This window comes from Podarcis liolepis (genome assembly GCF_965112155.1).
Source record: "Podarcis liolepis genome assembly, chromosome: 16".
Classification (NCBI taxonomy): Eukaryota; Metazoa; Chordata; class Lepidosauria; order Squamata; family Lacertidae; genus Podarcis; species Podarcis liolepis.
Window position 1 is genome coordinate 40,187,688 of NC_139567.1, and position 23,871 is coordinate 40,211,558.

Here is a 23,871-nt window from a genome sequence, read left to right on the forward strand (position 1 = left end):
ACTTCAAAATGTGGTAAGCCAGCAAGGGATGGGAATGAAATTTGATCCATTTAAATGTGACCCCAACTAATTAGCACTTTCCGGAACTATATGTGAACCAAAACACAGCCATATTTCAAAATTTGCGCTTCTCTGAATTTTTCAATGCAATTCTCTTAGCTAAGTAAAGTGTACAAAAATGGATATACTAGGATAAAGTGTGCATAAAATTAATTCATTGGTGAAAATATCATACAAAATGCATTCTATTAGGGGAAATTGCTCTGGGGGAAAATGTGCATCATAATAGAAAGTCATACTAAAATACTGCTAAATTTTTATGAGTACTTACAAAAATTGCAAATTGATTTGGAAATGTGGATAACTGAACTTTATGTTGACCAAATGAGACACTGAAATTGACAGATCCACCTGTCCCTAATTAGCCAGCCCTGGAGCATTTGGGTGCCTTCCTGCTCCTTCTGTTGACCAGGCTCTGGACCTTTGCCCCAAAGTCCTACTCTGATGGCAGCACTGATTCGGATGTAGCAGTAGACTCATCAGATTTTTTGTTTCTGTATTATTTAACAACCAAACCCTCCCTCTTAAATTAAGCTGCTCAAGTCTCTGTTCTGTGTATGCAGATTAGGGGTCATGTGGTGTATTAATTGACTCTGCCTCCCCCCAGCCACTATTTAACACCTGGCTCTGATTAATGGACCTTGGGGTTCTAGTAAAAAGCAAAGTAGATCCCACAGGCTTCAGGTTTGCTCACACCTGCTTTAGAGGAAATGCAGAATGGCCCAGGGCACAAACTCAGAATTCTCAAAGCATTATTTAGGCCAGTGATGAAGCCCCATAAATTGTTTTCAGTATCAAGCTAATCCCTAAAACATTCTGCTTCCACTAAGCTGGGTGGGGGATAAAAAATCTGTACAGAATGCAGAATGTCAAAAGCATGCTTTTTTGTTGTTCTGTTTAGCCTGTAAAAAAAACCAGACACTCTTCACATGTTTTGAAGAATCATCACTTGCTTGGTGCCACCAAATCTAACTTACCTCACAGCTTCAGTAGCGTGGTAAACACACTGTCTGCTAATGTTATAAATGTAAACCCAATTCCCACCGTCTTGTGGACATCTCCTAACCTCATTAACTTCCCCCATGTTCACGTTGGCTGCAAATTGTGTCTCTGAGTGCTCTCACCTTCTTTCTTCCCACTTCTGTCCTCTTGTTCAGAGGCACATTGTAGTCGGGATCCAGAATGCCAATATGTTTCTGGACTCCAGCTTGCACCATCCCTGACCATTGGCCATGCTGGCTGGGACTGATGGGAGTTGGATTTCAGCAACATCTGGAAGGCCCCAGATTGGTTTGCCTTTACCAATTAAACACCAGCCCCCTTCACTCCAAGATGCATGGCAGCCCAGAGGACACAGGATTTATTTAACCTATAGCAAGATATATCTCCAGTCCACAAGTTGAATCCATGTGTTGAGTTGACCTGTGCCCCATTTAGGCTGTGGCTATTTATGCACCCACTCTAAAAAGGACCTGCCAACTGAGAGACTATATTATTTCAACATCCAAAATGCTGCCATTATGGAGCCACAAACAAGCAGCTCATTCCCAGGTTGTCTATTCAAATAAAAACAGACTTGGCAGAGCCCAGGCAGGAACCCTCAGTGTGAATCTTGGTTGCAAAGTTACAGTTGTAAGTGCAGCTGCATAGCCCCAATATGGTTAACCAAAGAATCCACTGAGAACATTCTTAGTAACTCTGTGGCATCTTTTAATCATGTCAATTATGCTAATCAGCTGAAAGGACTCTGGTGTGAGATCTGTAAAAACACTTATTTCAAAGCGTCCATTTGGGGTGGTGATGTAGCATCTAGCAACAGCATCTTAATATCTTGGGACCACCAAGATTGTATCATTTAGTGTCACTTGAAGACAGAGAAGGCAGGGAGAATATGGAATCTGATAAAGGGGAAATAAGAAGAGTTAGGGATTACCTGGAAAGGGGTAGCAGAGAAGACTTTGAGGCAACAAGAGTGAATAGTCTAGGCATGCCACCTCAGGCCTATGGTTCATCTAGTGCAGAATTGTCCACACTGGCTGGCAGCAACTCTCCAGGATTCCACTCAGAGTTCTCTTCCAGCCCTGCCTGAAAATTGAATGTGGGCCCAGCTGCATGCAAAGCAGATGTTCTGCCCCTGAGCTATGGACTTGTACAAACATTGTGGCCACCTGTTCTATAGGATCTGCAGGGCTAAATTTAAAGGATGGCTTCCTCTTCAGGGATGTTAATGACTGAGGCAGTGCTGGTGGGGATATGTAGAAACCCCGATCTAAAATTAAGAGGCAGGTTTTCCTGATGCAAGAGCCCATTAGGCTTAAAATCTGGAACTTACCCACTGAAGGTCAGGGCTGTGGGTGCCCTAGCTCTTTCCCTGACTGTCTTCCCACCTGCCCTAAAACAAAAAGTATGGAATGGAGGATAGCTGCAAATGTCTTTTTGTTTAGCAAGGAGATGGGAGTTAGAGCGAGAAGAGAGAAACACTGTAAACAGAACATTCTGCATCCTGTTTGCAGGCAGTAAAGAACTTATTATAATGCCAGTTGCTGAGGTGTCCTTTGGTGACACGGAGTACAGAAAGGAGCTGAGAGAAGAAGTGTTCAATTGCACCTTGGTTTGTGGGTGGTGTTTAGGCAAAGCATTGCAGCAGTTTGGGAGAAATTGCTTTGGATTACATCCAAAGTTAGTCCTACTCAGAATAAGGATGCAAGAAGGCACTGGTTTATGTTCCAATTCATGTTTGTGGGTGCGGTCTTTGGAAGATTGTTAAGCTGCCACAGGCTCTACCGCAGCTTAAGGAATCTCTAGGGAAAGACTAAGTATGTGGGTGGGTAGGGGGCAGCCTGGCTCCCTCAATTACAGAGCAAGTAGCATCACTTTCCAGGTATCATTTAGTCACATGCCCAGCTGGAGCTGTGCCTGCCATCAGCCTTGTGTGCTGTTCAATGATGCAGTGCACGGGGACACAGGGCGTGGAAGGTAGCGTTGTAAAGAGAGGCTAAAAATATAATAAAAAGCCACATTTTTGAAAATCCTTTTTTTAAAAAGAAAGAGAGCAGAATTGGCCAAGATGAGTGTGCCAGGAAAGCTGCAGCCAGCCAGCAGAAGGTAAAGTGGCCTCCTTTTGAAATGTCAGTGCCTTCTAGGGTGTGGGGTGCAGGAAGAGAGACTTGCCTTGCTCACCCACTTTCCCGATAAGCATTGCTTGGCTGCTATGTCGTGTTTTAGCAGGGGCAGTTTTCTACTGGGGTCCAATCCACATTTGTTTCTGTTCTCCCCCCCCCCCCGTAATGCTCTTTTGGACTCATGACCCAGCCTGTAACAATTTCACTGCTTCTGCTGCTGTATGCCACCATTTTTTCACACTCCTTTTATGACAATTTTTTTATAACTGAAATTTTCCCTCGCTGTGGATTGCCATGAGAGCAAACTAAGTGTTATTGTTTCTATTATCTGTTGGTGAGGGTGGTTTCAGCCTTGCTGAACTGACTTGGCACCCTTCACATATTTAATGGGGTGAGGGAAAGGCATCTTTGGCAATGAAGTTCCACCCTCCATTTTACTCTTAACAACTTGTCAGTGATCCTAATTCCCCTGCCTACTTCTCAGTGCGGGACGCGGGTTGCGCTGTGGGTAAAACCTCAGTGCCTAGGACTTGCCGATCGTATGGTCGGCGGTTCGAATCCCCGTGACGGGGTGAGCGCCTGTTGCTCAGTCCCAGCTCCTGCCAACCTAGCAGTTCGGAAGCACCCTTAAAGTGCAAGTAGATAAATAGGTACCACTTTATAGCGGGAAGGTAAACGGCGTTGCCGTGTGCTGCGCTGGTGCAGGCTCGCCAGAGCAGCTTCGTCACGCTGGCCACATGACCCGGAAGTGTCTTCGGACGGCGCCGGCTCCTGGCCTCTAGAGTGAGATGAGCGCACAACCCTAGAGTCGGACATGACTGGCCCGTACGGGCAGGGGTACCTTTACCTTTACCTTACTTCTCAGTGCAGTTGTGAGGCTGTGCTTAAGTTGAAAACCTTCCCCAACCTTCCCTTTTAACGGGTGTGGAGTCACATTAGCGATTATAGGACAAATGTGACTGTGGTGGTAGCATGGATCTCCAGAAACAGCTGTGGGGCAGGATCACTTACTCAGAAAGGAATATTTTATCCCGAGTCTTTGACAGCAGGGTAGTGGTGGGCAGACTTCTGTCCACTCCAGCCATTGCTGAGGATCCAGCTTCTCCCTCCATTAACTTGTGATAGAAGCGTGACCTCTCTGTTAACCTGCACATGGTGAAGGGTAAAGTAGTGGCTACATTGCCAGAAATGGCTCCCCACTTCACCAAGGACACCCCCTTTGGGTTTACTGGGTCCTTGCTGGAGTGGTGAGTTCCCCCTTCCTCGCCAAAGCCCTGCTTTCTCTGCCACTTATGCCAGTTCATGGAGGTAACTCTCTCTCCATCAACTGTTTGTTTGAGTGCAGAGGCTTTAATGTGTGTATGTGATTTTGAAAAGTGACTATTTAAGTATCTCCCGCTTCTCCATGTAATTTAATACTTTCCCTATTTTTATTATGGAATGGAAACACATCAGAAACTGTGTTTTAGAGCTTGTCCACACTTCTGCTTGTCCCGTGCTTTCTAGGCAGGTTTTTCATTTGCCCAGCCACTTTCTCCAGGCAAACCCCACTGTTTACCACTAAATTGGAACAAATGTCAGTTTGCAGAAAACCTGTTTGATGTTCCTTCTGATTCAGCAGTAAACAGCAGGCTTTCTTGGGGGAAAGTGGCAGACAAGCCCTACACATTGTGTCCCTTCAGTGGCAACTGTATTTTTCTGAGAAGTACAAGTACAATGATGGCTCATATTAATAGGGATTTGTTTTGCATATAAAGAAGAACCTACCTAATTCACAGTTTTCAAAACTATGCAAACTGAAATAGGGCCATCCTCCAAAATTCACACTTATCTGAATTTTGCAGTGCTATTATCCAGCCAAGTATTATGTACAAAAATGCATATACTAAGGTACAGTGTGTCTAAAATACACATATCAGTAAAATAACACACAAAATATCTTTATATGAGGCATTATTGCTTTGTGAAAAGTTGTATATTAGGCAAAATGCATGTACAAACGTGCACATTAGAATAAATTTGCACTAAAATGCTGTTGAATTCCCATGAGGACTTTTAAAGAGTTGCTGATGGATATGGAGAGCTGAAGACTAGAAGAATGAGAAGCTGAAATTGTCAGATTTGCTCATCATAAATGAATGTGGATTGCACCTCATTCTGACATGTCTCTGAGCCAAAGGTCCCAGAACCAAGGATTGATCTGAACCGATATGCAGGTCATATCTACACTGTAGACATGGACTGGTTTTATACTACCAGGAGGTACTCAAGCACATAATGTAGCTATAGGTTGGTAAGTGTGTTGGACTAGGATCTGGGGAACCAGGGTTCAACAGCTATGAAATTCACTGTGTGATCTTGGGCCAGTCATCATCTCGCAGGTCAACCTACCTCAGAGGAGTTGTGGGGATAATGTGGAGGGGGAGAACCAGGTACACCACCTTGAGCTTCTTGGAAGAAAAGGTGGGATATAAATGCAATAGATAAATAAAATAAAGCACCCTGTAGCCATAGCAGCTTGAAAAGTGATGGGGAGATGTGTGAGATGAACGACTAGCTACTGGGAAGAGATATAAACACCCCTACAAGCCAATCAGGAGAAATGCTCATTTTCATCTAACCCTGCAAACAAATCAGAATGAATACTAATAAAGACTGGATATAATCTAACTACTACATAACTTTGTTCAAGCAATTCAGGATGAATGCTAAATGCTCAATAAATACGTCTTCTGGAGAAGCACAAAGTCTGCAGTCTCCTTTCAAATTAATAACTCACCACATTTATTTCCTTAATAGATAACTCAACTGAAGATAGAAAACAACCCGTTTGCCAAGGGCTTTAGAGGCAGCGATGACAGCGACCTACGCGTGGCAAGATTACAGAGGTGGGACAACTAAACAGAGACACATAAAATGAGGAAGGGCCCAGAATAAGCGCAGGTGTCCCTCTGTCTAATACAGCTACTTCATGGGCAGTGTTTTCTCTGTAGGTGGGGAAGTATCCCTGAAGTGTGCTGCATAACTAAGTTATTCATTTTAAAAATTGTCAAGAGTGCTTCTCAGCAATAACCTCAGAGGAGAGTTCTTTTAGACTTGAGGCCTACTCTAGCCCAGCAACAGACACAACACACAGGGCTTCTGCTTGTCTGTTTTGGCTCTTGCTTTTGCTGGATCGTGTCCCCTTGGGGTTCTGTGCAAGCAGCAGCAGATCTTGATATTCACAGCTATCAGATGCTTTGACTTGCACATTTTGCTGCTTTGGCAGGAGCCCATGTGTGCTTGGCAGAAGTGGGCTATAAATAAATTAAATGTGCATTACAGATGGGAAACAGACATGGAGCAAGGGTGCTTTGCCCAAGGCCACCCACTCAGCTCTGTGGCTGAACTATGATCTTAAATACAGATCTTGTAGGCTGGGGGAAAGAGCATACGCTTTGCATGTAGAAGGTGTGAAGTCAAATTCCCAGCATCTTCAGCTAAAAGGTCATCAGGTAGCAGGTGAGGAGAAATGGTCTGAGATCCCAAGGAGCTGCTACAGTACCCATACAGTCTTAAGGTGACTTTCTTATGCCCAGCACAGTTCTTCTGAGGAACTCCTTCCACATCCGACGATCCAAAGAAGTTGTGTATGTTGCAGGAGATTCTAGGGACATATGCTAGGGGGCACAGTCCAGGTCATGCATAGTGCTAGTCTGAGAGCCTATTGGGTTCATTGTTACCCCACATGGAAGGAGTGTGCCTTTCTAAATCACGCCCCTCCTAAATTACACCCATCACTCTCCTGCAACAGGCCCACTGCAGAAGAATAAGAGCAGAGGTGGTCTTTGGTCAAGCTTCTTTTAGGGAAACTAGTCCAGTGTTCCTGAAGGAAGCTTCCAAGGAACACAGTTTGGAAACCATCTTTCTAGGGCCACACAATAGTGAGATAACATTCCTGATGGTTTTGTTCTGTCTAAATGTGTGTAAAACTGGTTCTTTTCCTATTGCATTTTGCAGCAAAGAATATCCAGTGATCTCCAAAAGCATAATGAGGCAGAGGCTGGTGTCAACTCACGGTCAGCTTTCCACTAAATCTGACGTCAACTCGCTCCACGGGAGCCACCAGGGTCTCCAGCATTACCAGTATGAGAATGGTGCTCACATGCAGTTTGCAGCATCAGATGCCCAAGATCTGCCCCTCAACACCTTCACGGCACAAAGAGAATCGGGGCTCTTCTATCACTGCCTGAAGCGGCGAGGTAACTGAGATCCATAGGCAAAAAAATGTTAGGCTAGGAGACCTTACCTAACAGAGTGGTGGGGGATTTCCAGTGGATTCTCTAAGGGAAAAAATGTCTCATACAATACAATTCTGATTAATAGCAATCTTAGTTATTCTGAATCCTATATGGTTGCATTTCTTGTAACACTAGTTCAGTGAATTCAAATGTGCACACACATGGAATTTCATCTCTCTTTGTGTGTATGCGTCTTATTTGGTATAACATACTGCAATCTTAAGCACACTTATGAGGGAGTAGGTGCCATTGAATTCCCTGAGATTTAATTCTGAGTAAATGTGTTCAGAGCTCAGCTATGTGTGACTTTGAAACACTTGACCTAAAAGTTAAACAAAGCTATAAGCAGTGTAGCCAACAAGCAGAAGAGTAAGAAAGTTGTTAATTACACCACTCTGAAAATTGGTTCTTTCAGAAAAATGCATTTATTATCTAGCTTATTCATTGTAAAAAAAATTCAGGGTTCCTCGCAACAATAATTGGGGCTTCCTGACCTCAGAATGCTGTTCTACAGCAAACAATGATGAAGAGAGATCCCCCCCCCGAGCACATAGCAAAAACGTTTACCAGCCCTTAGCACTTATCTGGCAAGTTTTCTGCAGCATTTTGACGTGAAGTCCTGGCAAATGTAGACCACTTCTCTTTTTCTGGACAGCGCTCTTGATAAGACATTTGAGGGCTCCTTGAACTTGTCAAAAGCAACACTACAAAAGCATTGTGGCCAGCCTGTTATCGAGATGAATGAAAAGTAATTGCTGGGTGTAAGAAAGCAGTAGCCAAAGTCATTTAAACTTTCAACTGTTAGAGAAAGCCCCTTAAATTAAGATTGATTGGAATAGATGGACATTGGCAATGCCCTGCCTTTTTGAGAATGAGGAATGTCTTTCGAAGAATAAACAGGGCTATTGGATTATTACAAAGGCAACGGTGTAGCTTCCCAGATCAACAGATAGCCTGATTCTGCTCAGAGATAGGTTCACCTTAGGCATGCCTACCTCTGCATAGGATCAGGCTGTAAGGTGCATACTGCAAGGGCTTAAAAAGCCAAGTTGTATGAAGGTAGACTGAAGAACCAGGATAGGGTTAATGCTGGGCAGAGGAAGAAGGGGCTAGTCCTAATGTATTTAGAATAGTTCAAATGATCACAAGGAAGATGACAGGGGGCACCTGCCACACCTGCTGTGGAGAAAAGGCAAAGTGGCGAGTTTCAACTGCAGCTTTGTCTTTCAAACTTTCTACCTTTAACGTGCCCTTTTCCTAATTGATTTTTTACTGCATATTGCAGAAAGTGAACACACTCAGTTGCCAAAACTTTGGGGGCATTCCTATCACCCTATGCAAACACAGAGAGTGACCAATATATCCAACAATCCAGAGGGATGGTCAGCAATAGGGCACTTTCTGTACCTGGGCTGGAAGCAATTATAAGAACTGCATGTAGAGGAAACTAGTAATGCAGTGATCTGTGCCCAGAACCTTTTAACTATCTAAGCATTTCTCGCTTTGCTTGTTCCTTGGTTTGCATGCAGAGGGTGCCCGGCATTTGGATTTACCCTGCAAACGCTCTTATCTGGACGCCTCCTCTTCTGTCGGGGAAGAGCACTATTTTCGGTCACCACCTCCCTATGACCAGCAAATGCTGAGCCCCTCCTACTGCAGCGACGTGACGCCGCGGGAGGCGTGCATGTACTCCAGCTCCGGTGCTGAAATTGCAGGTGTCTCATCGGTAGAAGACTTGCCTCCTCCTCCACCTCCTCCACCTTTGAGCTGCAATATGTGGACCTCAGTTGCACCTTACACCAGCTACAGTGTTCAGACAATGGAAACTGTCCCCTACCAGCCGTTCCCTGCTCACTTCACAGCTACCACCATGATGCCGCGTCTACCCACCATCACGAACCAGAGCTCCCAGCCGCCGGGCAACAGCCCCTTCACAGTCTACAATCAGCTTTCACAGTCTCAGGCCCGGGAGAGAGTCCCTGCGCCCTCCTTCCCAAGGGAACGGGTGCACCCCTCAGTGTGCGAGAGGAAGCCCCCCTCTCCCCACTTAGGCGCAGCCAATGAATTCCTCTACTCTCAGACCTTCTCGCTGTCCAGGGAATCTTCTTTACCGTATCATTCAGGAATGGGGACTGTGGACAACTGGCCTGATGGATGATTCCTGCAACTGGGCAGTGAACCTAAAAATTGCAGTTAAGAGTCAATGCTCCAGGACAATGTTAATTCAGTGTTAATACCTGTGGGTAACTTGCACTTCCGTGACACCGACCAAAAACATCGGTGTTTGTGTAGCTGAAGAGCTTGTTTTCTGTTAGACACAAAAGCAGCTCAGTCTTGGGGGTGGGGGAGGGGGTAAAAACCCAGTTCAAAAAAAAATAAAGCACTCGGCTCAGTGGCCTGGGCCACCAGTCGTATATTTGCCTCAAAGAGAGATGTGGTTCCCTCCATGAAATCATGAAACACTTATTCTCCCTTTTCAAGCACATGCATGCACACAAAATATACACCAGACTGTTCACTGAATGCCTCCTCAATTTCCATGCATTTTGGATACTTTACAAAAAACAATGCAGAGAGCAAGCACACACAAAAATTGAGCGTGTGACCCAGAAAGCCACTTAAGCAGATTAAATGTGTATGCCACTGCCTTCAACCGCAGTAGGGCTTGGCCAAGCTGGTGCAGTCTTGGAAGCTGAAATCAGCAGTGATCAGGGGAAAGATTTTTTGGGGGGTTTGCCCCCCATCCCAGTTTTTGCAGATAGAGAAAGCGCTTCTAAAGAACATCATTTTCCTCCCAAAGGCACTGGGGGATCTGTTTATTTTGGTTTCATTGTCTGTTTTCCAATCTTAAATTCAGTTCTCCATATTTCCACATCAGTTTCACTTTTTTATATAAAAAAAGGACCTTATAAAATTCATCAACATTCTAATCAAAATTTATACACTTTTTATATGCAACTTTTTTATCATATACACATATTTGCAAAGCCATTCCCACTAATATATGCATTCTACATTGCACTTTGCTGGAGCTGCAGCTTTAGAAGGATGGGCTGTGTTTTGGTTCGCACATTTGTTTCAAAATGTGTGAATTAGGTAGGTTTGTATCACACTACATCCTGTGTTAAGACCTAGTGCTGTCCCAGCAGTGCCTTCTGGGAGGAAATTTATGATGGGTGGCCATTGGCTACCCCAAGATTCATACTGTTGCTCTGACCCTGCATGTACAGCTAGGGGGAGACAGCACTTTTAAAACTCTGCGGGAAAAGAACGACGGCATTAAATGACAGCCCCTCCACCACAACTCTGTAATGGTTCAGGGTAGTCCCCAAAATAGTCTGCAGTTAGTAAATCAGATACAGGGAAGACCCAGACAAGTCAACTTCTGAGTTAAGAATACAAACCAGGAAAGCAACCCTCTGAGTTTCTCTGGCAGGAATATCACTGCAATGAACAGGAGTTTTTGCTCTCTCACATGACTCCCATAATTCCAGTGGAGAGCCTGCTTGGGGGTGGGGTGGGGGTAGGATCTGGCTGGATTGACCCTGCTCAGAGAACCACACCACAGAATAAGCGAAGGTAAATTTAAACATAATGGATTTAGTAATTCACAACCAAAAAAGTATTTTTTCCGCTTAGCCTCAGTGCAAAAATGACAGATGGTCATAAAACTCACTGAAAATGGCAGTCTTACACCAGAATCTGCCCCTCTAGAATATGTAGTTCAAGTAAACATGTGACGTAAGAACATGAAAAGGGCCCAGCTGGCTCAGGCCAAAGGTCCATCTCATCCTTCATCCTGTTCTCATAGCAGCCAACCAGAAACCTACAAGCTTGACTGCACCACTTGAGGGAGGCTTGACACAGAACTGTCCTTTCTATGAAACTGATAATGTGCAGTTTCTGCCCCCAGCCACGTGCCCTGCTCTTACAATTCAAAAATGTGCTTTATACTTGTCCTGTTTGCCCCATAGTGGGGTAGGAAAGCTGAAAATAGTGCCAATATATTTCACATCAGGCAACCAATGCACCCCATTTGTTTCAGATAGTACATGGGTGGACAATTATAAAAAGCCCAGGACACAAGTTTTCACGGCCCTCTAGCAGCTATGGTGCTTGCTATAATGTAGTGTATTTAGTGTTAACACTGGAAGTGTATACTTAATTTGGCCCAAACTAAGCCTCCTGATCTCATCTACCCATGTACTATCTGAAACTAGCTAGGGTTTATGGGAGTTGGAGGCGCCATGTTGGCTACACATCTGCTGAAACATCAGTGGCAACAATATCACAGGCAAAAGAGGACAGGTTTTCCTTACTGGAACAAGTGCAGAGCCTATTCCCGGTCCTTAAAAGGAAAGTAACGAGCAGAAGGAAAACCCAGAAAACCAAACCCAATTAATTCCTGCACCTCTTAAGAATTCACATGCAAAAACCACACTTCAACAGGGGCATACATTACTGACCAATTCTTAGTCACCCAAATTGGTTCTCTCCACAACACGGTGACGTCTCCAGTCTGCTGGGATTCTACACCAACAAATTGGGATAATGAAAAGGAAGAGATGGTTTTCATGATGGCAGGGCCACTAAGGAGAAGGTTACTTTTCACCCAGAACATCCTGTGTGGTGAATTCAATTAGCCTGTGTGTGGCTGGTGTGGGGTTCTATAATCGGAACTGGGAAATCACTACAAGTGTTGCATGCTGAATAATTATTTATATCTATATATATATCTATATATATAAAATATAAATATATATCTCTCACAAATGCAGGCCCACATGTTCCATTCAGCTTTGCTTTTTTTTTTTTTAACAATGAAATACGTAATAAAATAATGAATGTTGCAAGGGACATTTTTTAAGGAAAAAAAGCTATTTAAGTTTAAAAAAATTTTTTTTACACCCGTTTGTGATGTAAAAACTAAGTTTTGGTTAGATGAAACATATATGCTACAGATAAATCTCTATTAGAATCCACTTTAGATAAAACGCAGTGTGGCATTGTTGTTTGTTTTTTTAAAGCTTTGTTACAATAGTATGGACATTTTATTTTACATATCAGAACATAAAAAACATTTTACTACTATAAACTGTCTCTGGGTGGCTTTCAATAACTAGCATCTGCATTCCTGGGTATGTTGCTTGTCCATCATTTATAACAGCCCTTTGGACAACCTGCTGTCCTCCAGATGTTTTATATAGCAGCTGCCATCAGCCCCAGCCTATAAGATAAAACTGTTCTTGGTCCACACTGCCATGAAGAAGAAAATTATCTTGCGTAGAAAAGGAGAAGGGTATGCTCTCCTTGTCCTTGACAGCATTAATTTTTTTTAAAAAAAAATGTGTATGGATATTTCGTTGCAACAGTCAACCCCCCTTATCCCACCTTGCATAAGATAGGACAGTGCAGGAACAGCTTTGCAACCCAGAAGGCTATGTGTTCAGTGTCCCTTACCTCACACCCTATCTGCAAGTTGCTACCACCATTATGAAGGTGCTCCTTTGACTATATCTTAATTACACATATACACATTTATTTATCAGTAACCTTGCTTCGTTCAAAGACTTGGAGTGAGGAAAAGCAATTTTAATTTTAAAAAGCCCCAGGCTTTTTCTTCTCAGGTCTTATATGGATTTATATTTCCAGCACCGAATTTTTCCTCATTGGTCTGTTTCCCCCATATTCCTTGGCCTCGACAGCACTTCTACCAATATTGGATTTGGCCCTCACTCTGCGTAGAACAAATATTATAGCAGATTGCTGAGGGCCTATACGTCATGCTCAAATATGCCAGAAATTAAAGAAACTAAATCCATGGGTTAAAAAATAAATTTGCTAGCATTGGCCATTTCATGCGTTTGAGAAAAGCCAACATCTGGAATAAAAAGGGCGCTTTTTGGCAAGGCTATTTTCTTATGAAGGAGGCGGGGGTCCTCTCCACATTCTGGAAAATATGGGCTGCTCCACATTACTTTTAGTATGTCATTAAATAATTCTTATTGCAGCTTGTAGAAAAAGAATGTTTCCTTTGAAGAGGAGAAACTCCCCAAGGAGAGGAGGAGGTTGGAACACTCTAAGGCAGAGAAGAAGCTATCACTTCTGTTGGGCAGGCAGGGTTCTCCAGTATTACCTGGCCCAGATGAGTAGACTGGGAGGTAGCCGAATCCTAAGCCTTGCCACAAAGCCACAGAAATTGCTAGTAGGGGGCATTTGTAGTAATTGTTTGCACAGTGCAAAAGGTGAAACAACAGCGAGAGAAACAACTGTTTGATACAAAATTGCAACCAGGATTATTACGAATTATGAAAGGACCTGCTAATTGCCTAGGATTGCTGAGACTAACCATTGTACGCAGCTGTAAAGTATCTATGTGAAAAATACTCAGTTCCTGCCAAATAACAATTACAGCCAAATGTCCAAACTGAATTATGGCCAGCACCATGTTAAGTATGGGTGACCATCAAGGTAAAGGCCACATTATATGGCAACACAAGCAAGTACGTTGCCCTCTTTGAAAAGAAGAAGAAAGCCTTTTCACAACCTGGTGCCTTCCAGATGTTTTGGACTACAACTTCTACCAGCCAGCAGAAATACGGCTCTCCTTCCAAATTCACACTTCCCAACAATGCAAAATTGCCTGCAAAAATGTGTGCACTAGGCAAAGCTGCATATACATATGTACACACACACATATAGACATATGTGTTTATTAGGAGAGCCACATGTGAAAATGTGTGTAACCGTTCATGTGGAATTTATATTTGCAAACGAATGTGGAAACAGGGTGAACAGTTCTTAAGATTGGAAAAAATGACAAACCAAAATTGACAGATTCAGCCATCCCTACAATAATACAAAGGGAACTATGCAATAAAGGACATGGTTCTGTCTATAAAAACACAATCACAATCACAATTTGGAACTGAATTATGAAGTTCAGCAAAAGCCAAAGGTAAGAGACCGGGGTTGCTCCTTTAGGGCTCAGAGTATTCTATGGATTGCAGCAGCAGATGGTTGGGATGGCTCAGTCTAAGCCCTGAGGTGGAACCCACTCAGTGGAGCAGACTTTTTAAAAAGAGCCAAAACACATTCAAACAAGATTACGGTAAGGCCTGGTATGGATGTTGGCTCAGTCCTGAGCTAAGCCCTAAGATCTGCTTGTCCTCTCTCAGAAAAGCCTGGAGGGGTGGAGAAACCGCCCCTTAACCAGATTTAACACCTATAAACCATGGTTTGCAAAGCCACTTATTCAACTCCTGATTTTACTATGCCATTTGTGGTCAGCCCTTAACAATGTAGTATCTAACCACGATTAAAGAGCACAAACCATTGTTAAAAGTGTTTACATTCACTTTCTCCTCTTACACAGTTTCCTTCTCTTACCCACTTTGTTTTGATTCTTACTTATTATGACTCTGGAGCCACTGCTGTTTGTGTCTGGGTAACTGCTTGACCAGTGCTGAAGCCCAAGAGTGGTCCTCAGCCCATCGTTTGAGAAGCAGCACTTGAGATGTTTTGGACTACAATTCCTGCCATCTCTGATCACTGGTCATATTGGCTGGCTGATGGGAGTTGTAGTTCAATACCATCTGGAAAGCACTAGGTTGGGGAAGTCTGACAGAAGGTCTGCTGGGCCAGAGCCAGCTTCAGGTTGTAGGTTTTTTGGGGGGGCACAGAAATATTTGATAGCAGTACCAGCTCCCCAACTGAACCAAAATTCATGTTTCCCACAGTGCACTGGAGTGATGCTACATGGGGTGCATTGTGGGAAATGTAAATGGTGACTCCTAGACCCAGCACTGGTCAAAAGGGTTCCCTGGCACCTGCCCCAGAATGCCACATGTTGGCACCAGGCTTAGAGCTTTGAAAAGTCAGTGCCTTGAATTTTACTCAGAAGCATGCTGACACTTACTGGGGAGGAGCCAAAGTTGTAAAGCAGATAAAAGGCATTATTTTAAGAAATCAAGTGGTTAGCAGTGGTTTGGACTCAGACCTGTGTGGAAGGGAAGGTCACACTGTCTTTGATGAAGAGCAAAGGACTGTACTAATATCCAATTAGCTCATTTTCATTGCATCCGACTTGTTGCTGAAGGGGTTTGTACACACACGGCAGAAGTGTTTTACAACACCCCAAGTTCTTTTATAGAGGAATTGTTTGAACACGTATAAAAAGAAACACATAGAGCCCAGTGCTCTAACAACTTGCCTCAAGTAATGTTGACACAAACAACGACAACCACAAATCTCAGGCTTTCCTTTCCTTTCTTTTTTTAAAGAAAGACCGAGCTCCCGAACGTTGCTTCGTTTCAGCTAGGAAATACTTAAGTGGTTCTCCGCAAGCCATAAGGAATCAATCAAGAGGTATCTTGGGAAGGTGATGAACTCGCCGTGTGCATCAGGAAATAATGGGAACCAGCAATGGGCTAGCTGAGCCAGAGAGAAAGCAAAGGTGAGAGTTACCAAGAGATGGCAGGCAGGACAAAATAGACAAGGGGACAGGTAATCAATTCAATTTGAACAGGTGACTGAAGGCACCGTAGGCCCCTTGTCTTCGGCGATTAAAACATCATTCTCCAAGATGAGGTATCAAAGGTCAGGCAGAAAGAGAGAAAGTTAAGGAGTCAATGAAGCCGCAAGTTTAGCAGGGATCTCAGCTCGGAATGTAATGCACAGCCTCTCTTCCTGTCCTTTTAAGAAAAGCAGCCAATTTGAAGATTAGATAGCTTTCTTTCCTAGGCATTTATCATTATGAAGGGGAGAAGACAGCTTGGAAGCTGGAAGAAAACCTTGATGGGGATTTCTGTACAGTCTCATTCAGACAAGATTTTACAACTGCACACACATGAACCTTACTCTCCTCCCCAAAGAAAAAAAAATGTGGGTGGGTGAGGGGAAGCCAGCCGTTTCCCTGCATTCCTTCCTTTCCACAGGGTTGGGAAGGGGTATGGAAACTTTCCACACAAGTATTCCGATCCACCTTGACTGTGTGCAGTTGGAATGCTCGTCTGGACACACTTCCTGGTGCTCAATTTACGGATGCACAGGGTGCAGAGGAGCAGCCCCGTTTTGAGCTGTGACTCACTTGCAGGAAAGGACAAGCAGCACTGCCTCCGGGCCAGAGGTTTATTCCCAAACATTTTAATGTCAAGTTCATACAGTTGTTATAGCACATAAAGGTCATCCCCATGTGGAATTTCTCCTCTCATTCTCCTATGGTGAAGCTCCTTCCCGCAAATGTGGTCAGATTTATATTTATCCATTTAATGAAAACTGACACAATACTAACCTCCTACTGTAGAAAAACACTAGAACCGAAAATAGCTTTTAAAAGACTATGCTCTTTAAAGGATGATGCGACGATCTAAAGGGCACTCAGTTTCAAACTGCAGGCAATTGCTCTGGAATCCTTGTGGAATATCATTTTCTGTATATTGGTATTATATTTTAAAAGATGCCTTTAACTGAGCCCCTACTATTAAATCATTGGACCCAATGATTAATCAATGGATACTTCCTCCAAACCCATAGCTGGTCCCTGCCTGTTTTACTGCACACTGATTGGTGGTGTCTTTGAACAAAACCTCTGGGTTCCCATGAGGTGCAACTCTGTGCAACTGTACCCCATCCTCTGCTCTCTAATTGGGAATCCCTAATATCAGTCGATCAAAATCAATGATTATTTTTTTTTAAAAAGTATTATGCAATATCACTATATGGCTCTACAGTCCCTCATATGGAAATTCTTGCATTTTAAAATGCTTCCTAGATCCCCTTTCTTAGGCTTTTAAACTCTTTTTAACTAGATAATTCCAGTACCTGGCTGCATATAAAGGGGAAAAAATGCAATCGCCCTTTTGATATCTGTCTCAGTGGAAGAACTCAACGAACATACTGAGGTTTCGCTAATGAAATTCTAGACGGATTCCACATTGGCAACCAGATCTCTATAAATTACCCTCTGATGCTTGCTAGGATTATCATAAAAAGGGTTCTGTTATCCTGCAACTGCTCCCCCCCAGAAGTCTTAGCGCTTATAGGTAATCTGAGGCTCCTTAAAGGATCAGCTGCATAAGCAGAGCAAAATGGAATCCATAAACAGTTGAATCAGTGGAGGCACCTTTAATCTTCTGTGAGGAAGGGCGAGAGAGATCATTTCTGATGGAGTCCATTTAGTCTCTAGGGACTCTCCTGTGGGAACAAAAGGATGCAAATGCAGCCAGATTCCTATGGTATCACTAGGAAGGTGGAAGCAGGCTGCTGGAGATGCAAGGGAAGAGTGAGCCTAAGAATGTCGGAAGAAGCCTTCAGTGGGATCAGTGACCAGCCAGATGCCCCAATGGGAAGCCCATAAGCAAGACCTGAGTGCATCAGCGCTCCTCTCCCCACTTGCGATTCCCAGCAGACTGCCTCCAACAATGGAGGTTGAACATTGTGGCTTGCAGCCGTGGATAGCCTTCTTCTCAGTTTGTCTAATCCATTTGAGTTCATGGCCATCACTGCCTCTTTTGGGAGCAAATTCCCACCTTAGCTATGCGCTGTATGAAGAAGCACACACAGACACATTTAGCAAATGGATGATGATGCAATACTGACTGCTGGCCTTGTTGCTTGGTTCTGACCCCTTGGCGCAGCTCCTCAGTTCTTGGTACCTGACTCATCTTTGTCACTTGCATGTTTGTGTTCATTTTGCACCAAGCTAAGCAGGACTGGGTCTGCTCAGTGCGTGGATGGGAGACACAAATGAAGTTTTCTGGTTCTCTGCTGGCATCAGCGCCCACCTTGGCCAGAGCATTAGAGCATCAGAAAGTAGGAAAGAACTTTCTTTCTTTCTTTCTTTCTTTCTTTCTTTCTTTCTTTCTTTCTTTCTTTCTTTCTTTCTTTCTTTCTTTCTTTCTTTCTTTCTTCAACACAGTTTAACTGTCATGGCTTCTCCACACAAAAAAAACTCTAGGACTTACAATTCATTGAGGGTGTTGTAATTTTTTTTTAAAAAAATTAAGTGTCTAGTCTCCCTTATAGAAATTCAAACAGTCTCTTTTTATTATTTGAAAATGTCAGTGCTGGCAGCTGCACAGATGGTTAATTGCACAAGGAGGGGGACTCCATTCTAGAGTAAATCTGCTATTTCTCCCCTGGATCAACAACAACAACAACAACAACAACAACTGCAAAGAAAGCTCCAAACCTCAGAGTGCCTGAACTGTGATTTAGGATCATCACCTGCCTTCCCCATCCTCATCCCAGCATCCTCCAGCCTTTCATGAAGTCAATTTCCTGGAGGCCTGTGGCCGTCACATGGAACAATCCATCCTCAGTGCCCCTCTTAAGATGTTGATCCTTTAATTTCCTCCACCCAGTTCCTGAAGGCAAACGAGGGCCCACTTTGTATGCTGCACCTTTGCACTAATCGTTTGTGGCAGGCCAAGTGGGGGAAAAAAAACCATTCCACATATTGCTACCAATTTGGCCAGAAGAGGTACTAATTTGGATGAACTGCTAGGCAGTTTTTAAGAGCTGAGATGCTGGATCACTTAAAAAATAATAATAATAATCTACCTTGTGGACCAAACAAATGAGCCACTATGCAAGCAACAGCAATTTAGGGAAGCAAACCTGTAAGCTGATCCAGAACTCCACAATGGTGCTGTAGCATCAGTTGGTGCAACCCTCCCAATTCTACAGTTTGATTATTCTAACCACCAGTTCTAGCTGGCAGCAATATTTTGCAAACCTGTTTAGAACTGGGTGGAGATGGGGCAGGATGAGGGCTGTAGCCAGTTGCAGAACACCTGCTTTGCCTGAAGAAGGTTCCAGGTTCAAGCCCTGGCATTTTTAGGTAGTGCTGGCAATAGATTCCTGTCTAGAAAGCTGCTGCCAGTCAGTGCAGACAGTACTGAGCTGGAAGGACCAACCAACTGACTTGATTCCTATACTGTTCCTGACTAGCACAGAACCGGCTGACTTGGTGGAACTCAGCTGACTGAACGGATGTCAATGGACTGGCCACAATGGCTGGAAGGAACAGAACTGTCAGCCAAGAGAATAGAGATGTCACCTCCTGACTGAAAATAACTTCAAATTTGGAATACAGGAAACTGTCCTAAACTAGGTGTCCCCCAACTGGGCCTGGGGGCACATATGAAAATCTAGTAAGTTGCTGCAGGCACCACAAAATATTAATCTGACATAATAAAAACTGGATATTCCAACACCCTGCCCCGGCAAAACGCCTCTACCCACAGCAAAATGAGGAAAAACACAGACACGCCCCCCATGCAATACCCTCCAAAACACAGACAATAATTTTAACTGAGAACAGTTTTTTAAAAATTAAAAATCAGGTCCTTGGTGAGTGGCAAAAGGAATGTCTGAGGGAAGCACTTCACAGCACTGGCTCATTATTATGAACTATACACTGATTGGCAGCCTGGGGATTTCTGAAGGATGTGCAAAATTCTGGAACACACAAACATCACATTTGATGACAAACTGAGATTTGGAATCACTGTTACAAGAATACATTAGGGGTATGTTTGGTTAAAACCAACAACTTAGCCATGCTCATGAATTTACATATTGACTTATTTATTTATTCTTTTTTAGAACTCCACCTTTTTAAAAATATGAAGTGCAAATACTAAATAACAAATAGCAACAGCCATAGCCAGGGGTTGAAGCTGAGACCTGCTGCACTCATAGCTGGGTAAACATGGACTTCTGCGTTTTTGCCACAATACTTACTGTCTGGCTAAGACAGGCTGTAAACATTATATTAATAAAGGAGGTAAGCAGTATATTAAGATCCAAACAGATTTAAAGGAATGCTGGCAGCAGTCCTCAGAAAACACAGAAGTTGTAGAACAAAGTCAGATTTGTACTTGCCTCCTTGTTTTTGATACCTTTGCTCTCTGCACCAATGAGGGCTAGAAACTTACTTTTTGCTTTAAAGGAAAAGGAGGATCGTAACAAGTGCATCTACGAGTGATGCAAAAGTATGTCAAAGACTGTTGGCAGCATTTCGCCAGTCCCAAGATGTACATTGACATGGCCAAAAGAGGAGGAAAAAATCCAACACCAGTTGATTTATGTGCTGCTAATTCCCCCCTGAGACGATCAGATTTGGACTGGCCTGATTGTAGCAGAAAAATCTCTGCACAGAGATCAGCTCTGAACTCGGGCATAAGATCCTAATTATTTGAAAGCCATTTGTTTTCACAGTGTGCATTTTTTAAAAAAGAGTGTTCGAGTCAATGGCATTTTAATACATTATTAAATGGCTTTTTTACAGCAGGACGTCTGTTTTGCTCTTTCTGCCCAGGACTGAACTTGGGGCTGCAGAATTTTACGTTTCAGGCTGAATCTCTTTTCAGAATTTCACATACTAAAACTAATTTAATAAGTAGAAAGTCTGAAGGACTTGCTAGTTTAAAATATGTCCTCGCAGTACCTTTAGACTTTAAATAGTATTGCATTAAATACAGCGAATGCAACTGAAGAAAATGTTGAGGTGCAAATACCATAATCTTTTAAAAGGATATTAAACTGATAAGTAAAAATAGCTGAAATGTAAACCCTGCGATTCTGGCATTTAAAAGCCCAATAACTGATTTTGAAAACTTTTTTTTTTTTTAAAGTCCTGACCTTTCTAGTTGTTGTGGATACAGCCCCTCCCAAAATGAAAAGGAAAAAAATCTGCCTGGGATACCACAAAAAGGATAAAGCAACTCATCATTTATCCATTTACCTATCTTGTTGCTATGAATTAAGAAATTATCTCAAGATACATTCATTTTAGTAGCTGCTGGGCAACTGATTGCTCAAAATTGGAAGACCCCAGAACATTTGGAAGTGTCACAGTGGAAACAGAAAGTATGGACACTGGCGCCCTCCAAAAAGTTAACTGAGGAAGTCAAGGCATTAGCCAAGGCATTAGCGGGAAAGGAGAAGATGATAAATTTATGGTGACATGATAACCATTACTACACATTCAATGGACTACCACTCACAATGGCACCCACTGAACTCACTCCTGACACCTTGGAACAATGTTTTCCTGTAAAGAAATGTTTTTGGAGGCTGTGGGGTAGGGTGGGTGGGAAGTAGGTAATACTGAGAATTAGATCTATTGATTTAATTCATGGGTAGGCAAACTAAGGCCCAGGGGCTGGATCCAGCCCAATTGCCTTCTAAATCAAGCCCGCGGACGGTCTGGGAATCAGCGTATTTTCACGTGAGTAGAATGTGTCCTTTTATTTAAAATGCATCTCTGGGTTATTTGTGGGGCATTGGAATTCGCTCCCCCCCCCATATAGTCTGGCCCCCCACAAGGTCTGAGGGACAGTGGACTGGCCCCCTGCTGAAAAAGTTTGCTGACCCTTGATGATAATAATATTTATACTGGGTTGCTTATCAGGGCTTTATTTCAGGTAGAACTTGCCGGAAGTCAGTTCTGGCCCCTTCTCAGGTGGGTGCCATTGCCATTATAAGAGAAGGGAAGCGTTCACGGTGAGTTCCGACACCTCATTTTCTAGAAAAATAGCAGTGGTTTCCATGAAACTATTACTCGAAAGGGTTTGTAATAAGATGTCTGTGGACTATCTGTGAAAACAGAAACTGACTCTTCTTCAACATACTAATAATTAGAAGAAGCAGTAGTCGTGTTTATTTATTTGAGATCTGTATCATTCCCAAGAATAGAAACTGCGGCCAACAACACTTAATACAACCAATAACATACAATAAATAATCCCATCAATAAAACATCAAATAAAGCCCATCAATAAAGCCAGGAAAACATTGTAGCAATGCCAAGACCAACAGCAATTAAAGTTACAAAATATCTAAGCCATCTTCATCGCATCTTAGAAAAATTAGAGCGATTCCAAAATACCTCATCACTGTTATAAAAGGGTCTTCCTGCTTCCCTAAAAACCCAACAACACACAGCAGGCCTCTCTAAACTATATGGGGAAAAGAGTTCCCTAACAAGGGTGGCACCACTGAAACGGTTCTCGGCTGGCCTTCAGGACCCTTTGGATGTTGCTGGACTCCAGCTCGGCCCCAGACAGCATGGCTAATGGTCAGGGATGAGCCACCCTTCGCCTCGAGAGGGACTAAGGTCAAGTCTCATTACAATATATGCTTAGGCTGGATTGTCATGTTGCGTTTGGAAATGATCTCCTGTTTAATTGCTATTGTGATGATGTATTGATTTGCATTCTTGTTGTAAGCCACTCTGAACATCTTTATACAGAAAAGTGGCATTCAAATTTTAAAATAAACATGGAGGCTCAATCAAGTGACAAAGCAGCGTTACTTTTTGTCAATTTAAGAATGTAGCACGTTGATTTTCTAAGTTCTGGTGACAATGTGCCATGTGTTCCTGGGGAACTCCATTAAGACATCAATCAAAGCAACATTGTAATCTCCTAGTGCAAAACGGACAAAGTTTTAAAAACCTGCAATTCCAAGGGAGAAGACTGCCATCTATAATCATACCCACACTACCAGTTTCAAGCTGGCGTAATCATCACGGTTCTCAGCCTGAGAACTGGAGTTACACTGAGCAAGACAATTAATTATCCATCATAATTCCTTATCAGCACCTTCACAAAACGACAGTTCCTACGAGGAGGGAACCATGACAAACAAAATGATTTCAATCTGGTTTAAATGTGGAAATGTCTACATGATCAAAAGCATTATTTGCATGATCCTTGGGGGGATGCCATAACAATTAAGGTAGTTTCAAACCGAAGGGAGGGGGGAATGCAAAGACAAGGGTTTGTGTTTGTGTGTGTGTGTGCACGTGCGCTTGTGTTTAAGAGAACAACCATTAGGAGCACAGTGGTGCATTCTGAGCAAAATCATTTCCACACAGTCCCACGGCGGCTGTTGGGCCCTGATGCTGCTTGCAGATTTAAGAACTTTAAAAAAGAAATGAAAAAGAAAAGGAACGAGTGTATTCGAAATGCAGGAATTTCACCAGTGTCTGGATGGATGTTTTGCGTTAACATGGCTTTCAAGACCAGCTACAGGCCAGCATGCCAAAATTCAGCCAAGAGGTGTGTTTTTATGGCAGAGTCATAAACCCACAAAATTAGTGGTTGAGAATGGAAATTCTGACACATTCTTGATATTAATAGCGGGAATAAGCAGTGCTTTTCTTTTTCTTTTTTCTTTGACAGGCTGAGCCAGTCTCTTATATCAATGGTGCTACATAGTCCGTTTCTGTGTGCAGCAAGTATGCAGCCCTTAGCCAAGTGGTCGCTATAGATTTAAGCCTCTGGGGGTGGCTCTCCTGGGGGAGAGCTTGGAGAAGGGGCAGCAGGAGTTAGGGGTTGTGCCCTTGAATAGCAGTGGGTGCAGGGCTGAGGAGTAGGCAGTAGATAAGGACTTGGAGT

The 23,871-nt window shown here is 43.2% G+C and overlaps 2 protein-coding genes across 31 annotated transcripts in view; one reads left to right on the forward strand and one right to left on the reverse strand.

Annotated features, from left to right (window-relative positions):
- TBX4 (T-box transcription factor 4) overlaps positions 1–12,557 on the forward strand; it is a 126,488-nt gene extending 113,931 nt beyond the window's left edge. For all 24 annotated transcript variants that reach the window (XM_083479904.1, XM_083479910.1, XM_083479920.1 and 21 more), the window contains 3 exons: positions 5,982–6,070; positions 7,182–7,423; positions 8,992–12,557. In XM_083479904.1, the coding sequence (XP_083336030.1) occupies positions 5,982–6,070; positions 7,182–7,423; positions 8,992–9,620 (960 nt within the window). In that variant the 3' untranslated portion in view covers positions 9,621–12,557. The remainder of the gene's footprint in view (positions 1–5,981; positions 6,071–7,181; positions 7,424–8,991) is intronic.
- The window catches only part of BRIP1 (BRCA1 interacting DNA helicase 1), a 225,737-nt gene that overhangs the window by 17,994 nt on the left and 183,872 nt on the right, over positions 1–23,871 (reverse strand). For 2 of the 7 annotated variants that reach the window (XM_083479767.1, XM_083479764.1), the window contains one exon: positions 14,499–15,895. The exons of 3 other annotated variants lie outside the window; for them this stretch is intronic. In XM_083479767.1, coding sequence (XP_083335893.1) covers positions 15,864–15,895 — 32 coding nt within the window. In that variant the 3' untranslated portion in view covers positions 14,499–15,863. Of the gene's footprint in view, positions 1–7,431; positions 8,189–14,498; positions 15,896–23,871 lie in introns of those variants that run through there. 2 more of the 7 variants (XM_083479759.1, XM_083479763.1) reach the window with 2 other exon arrangements.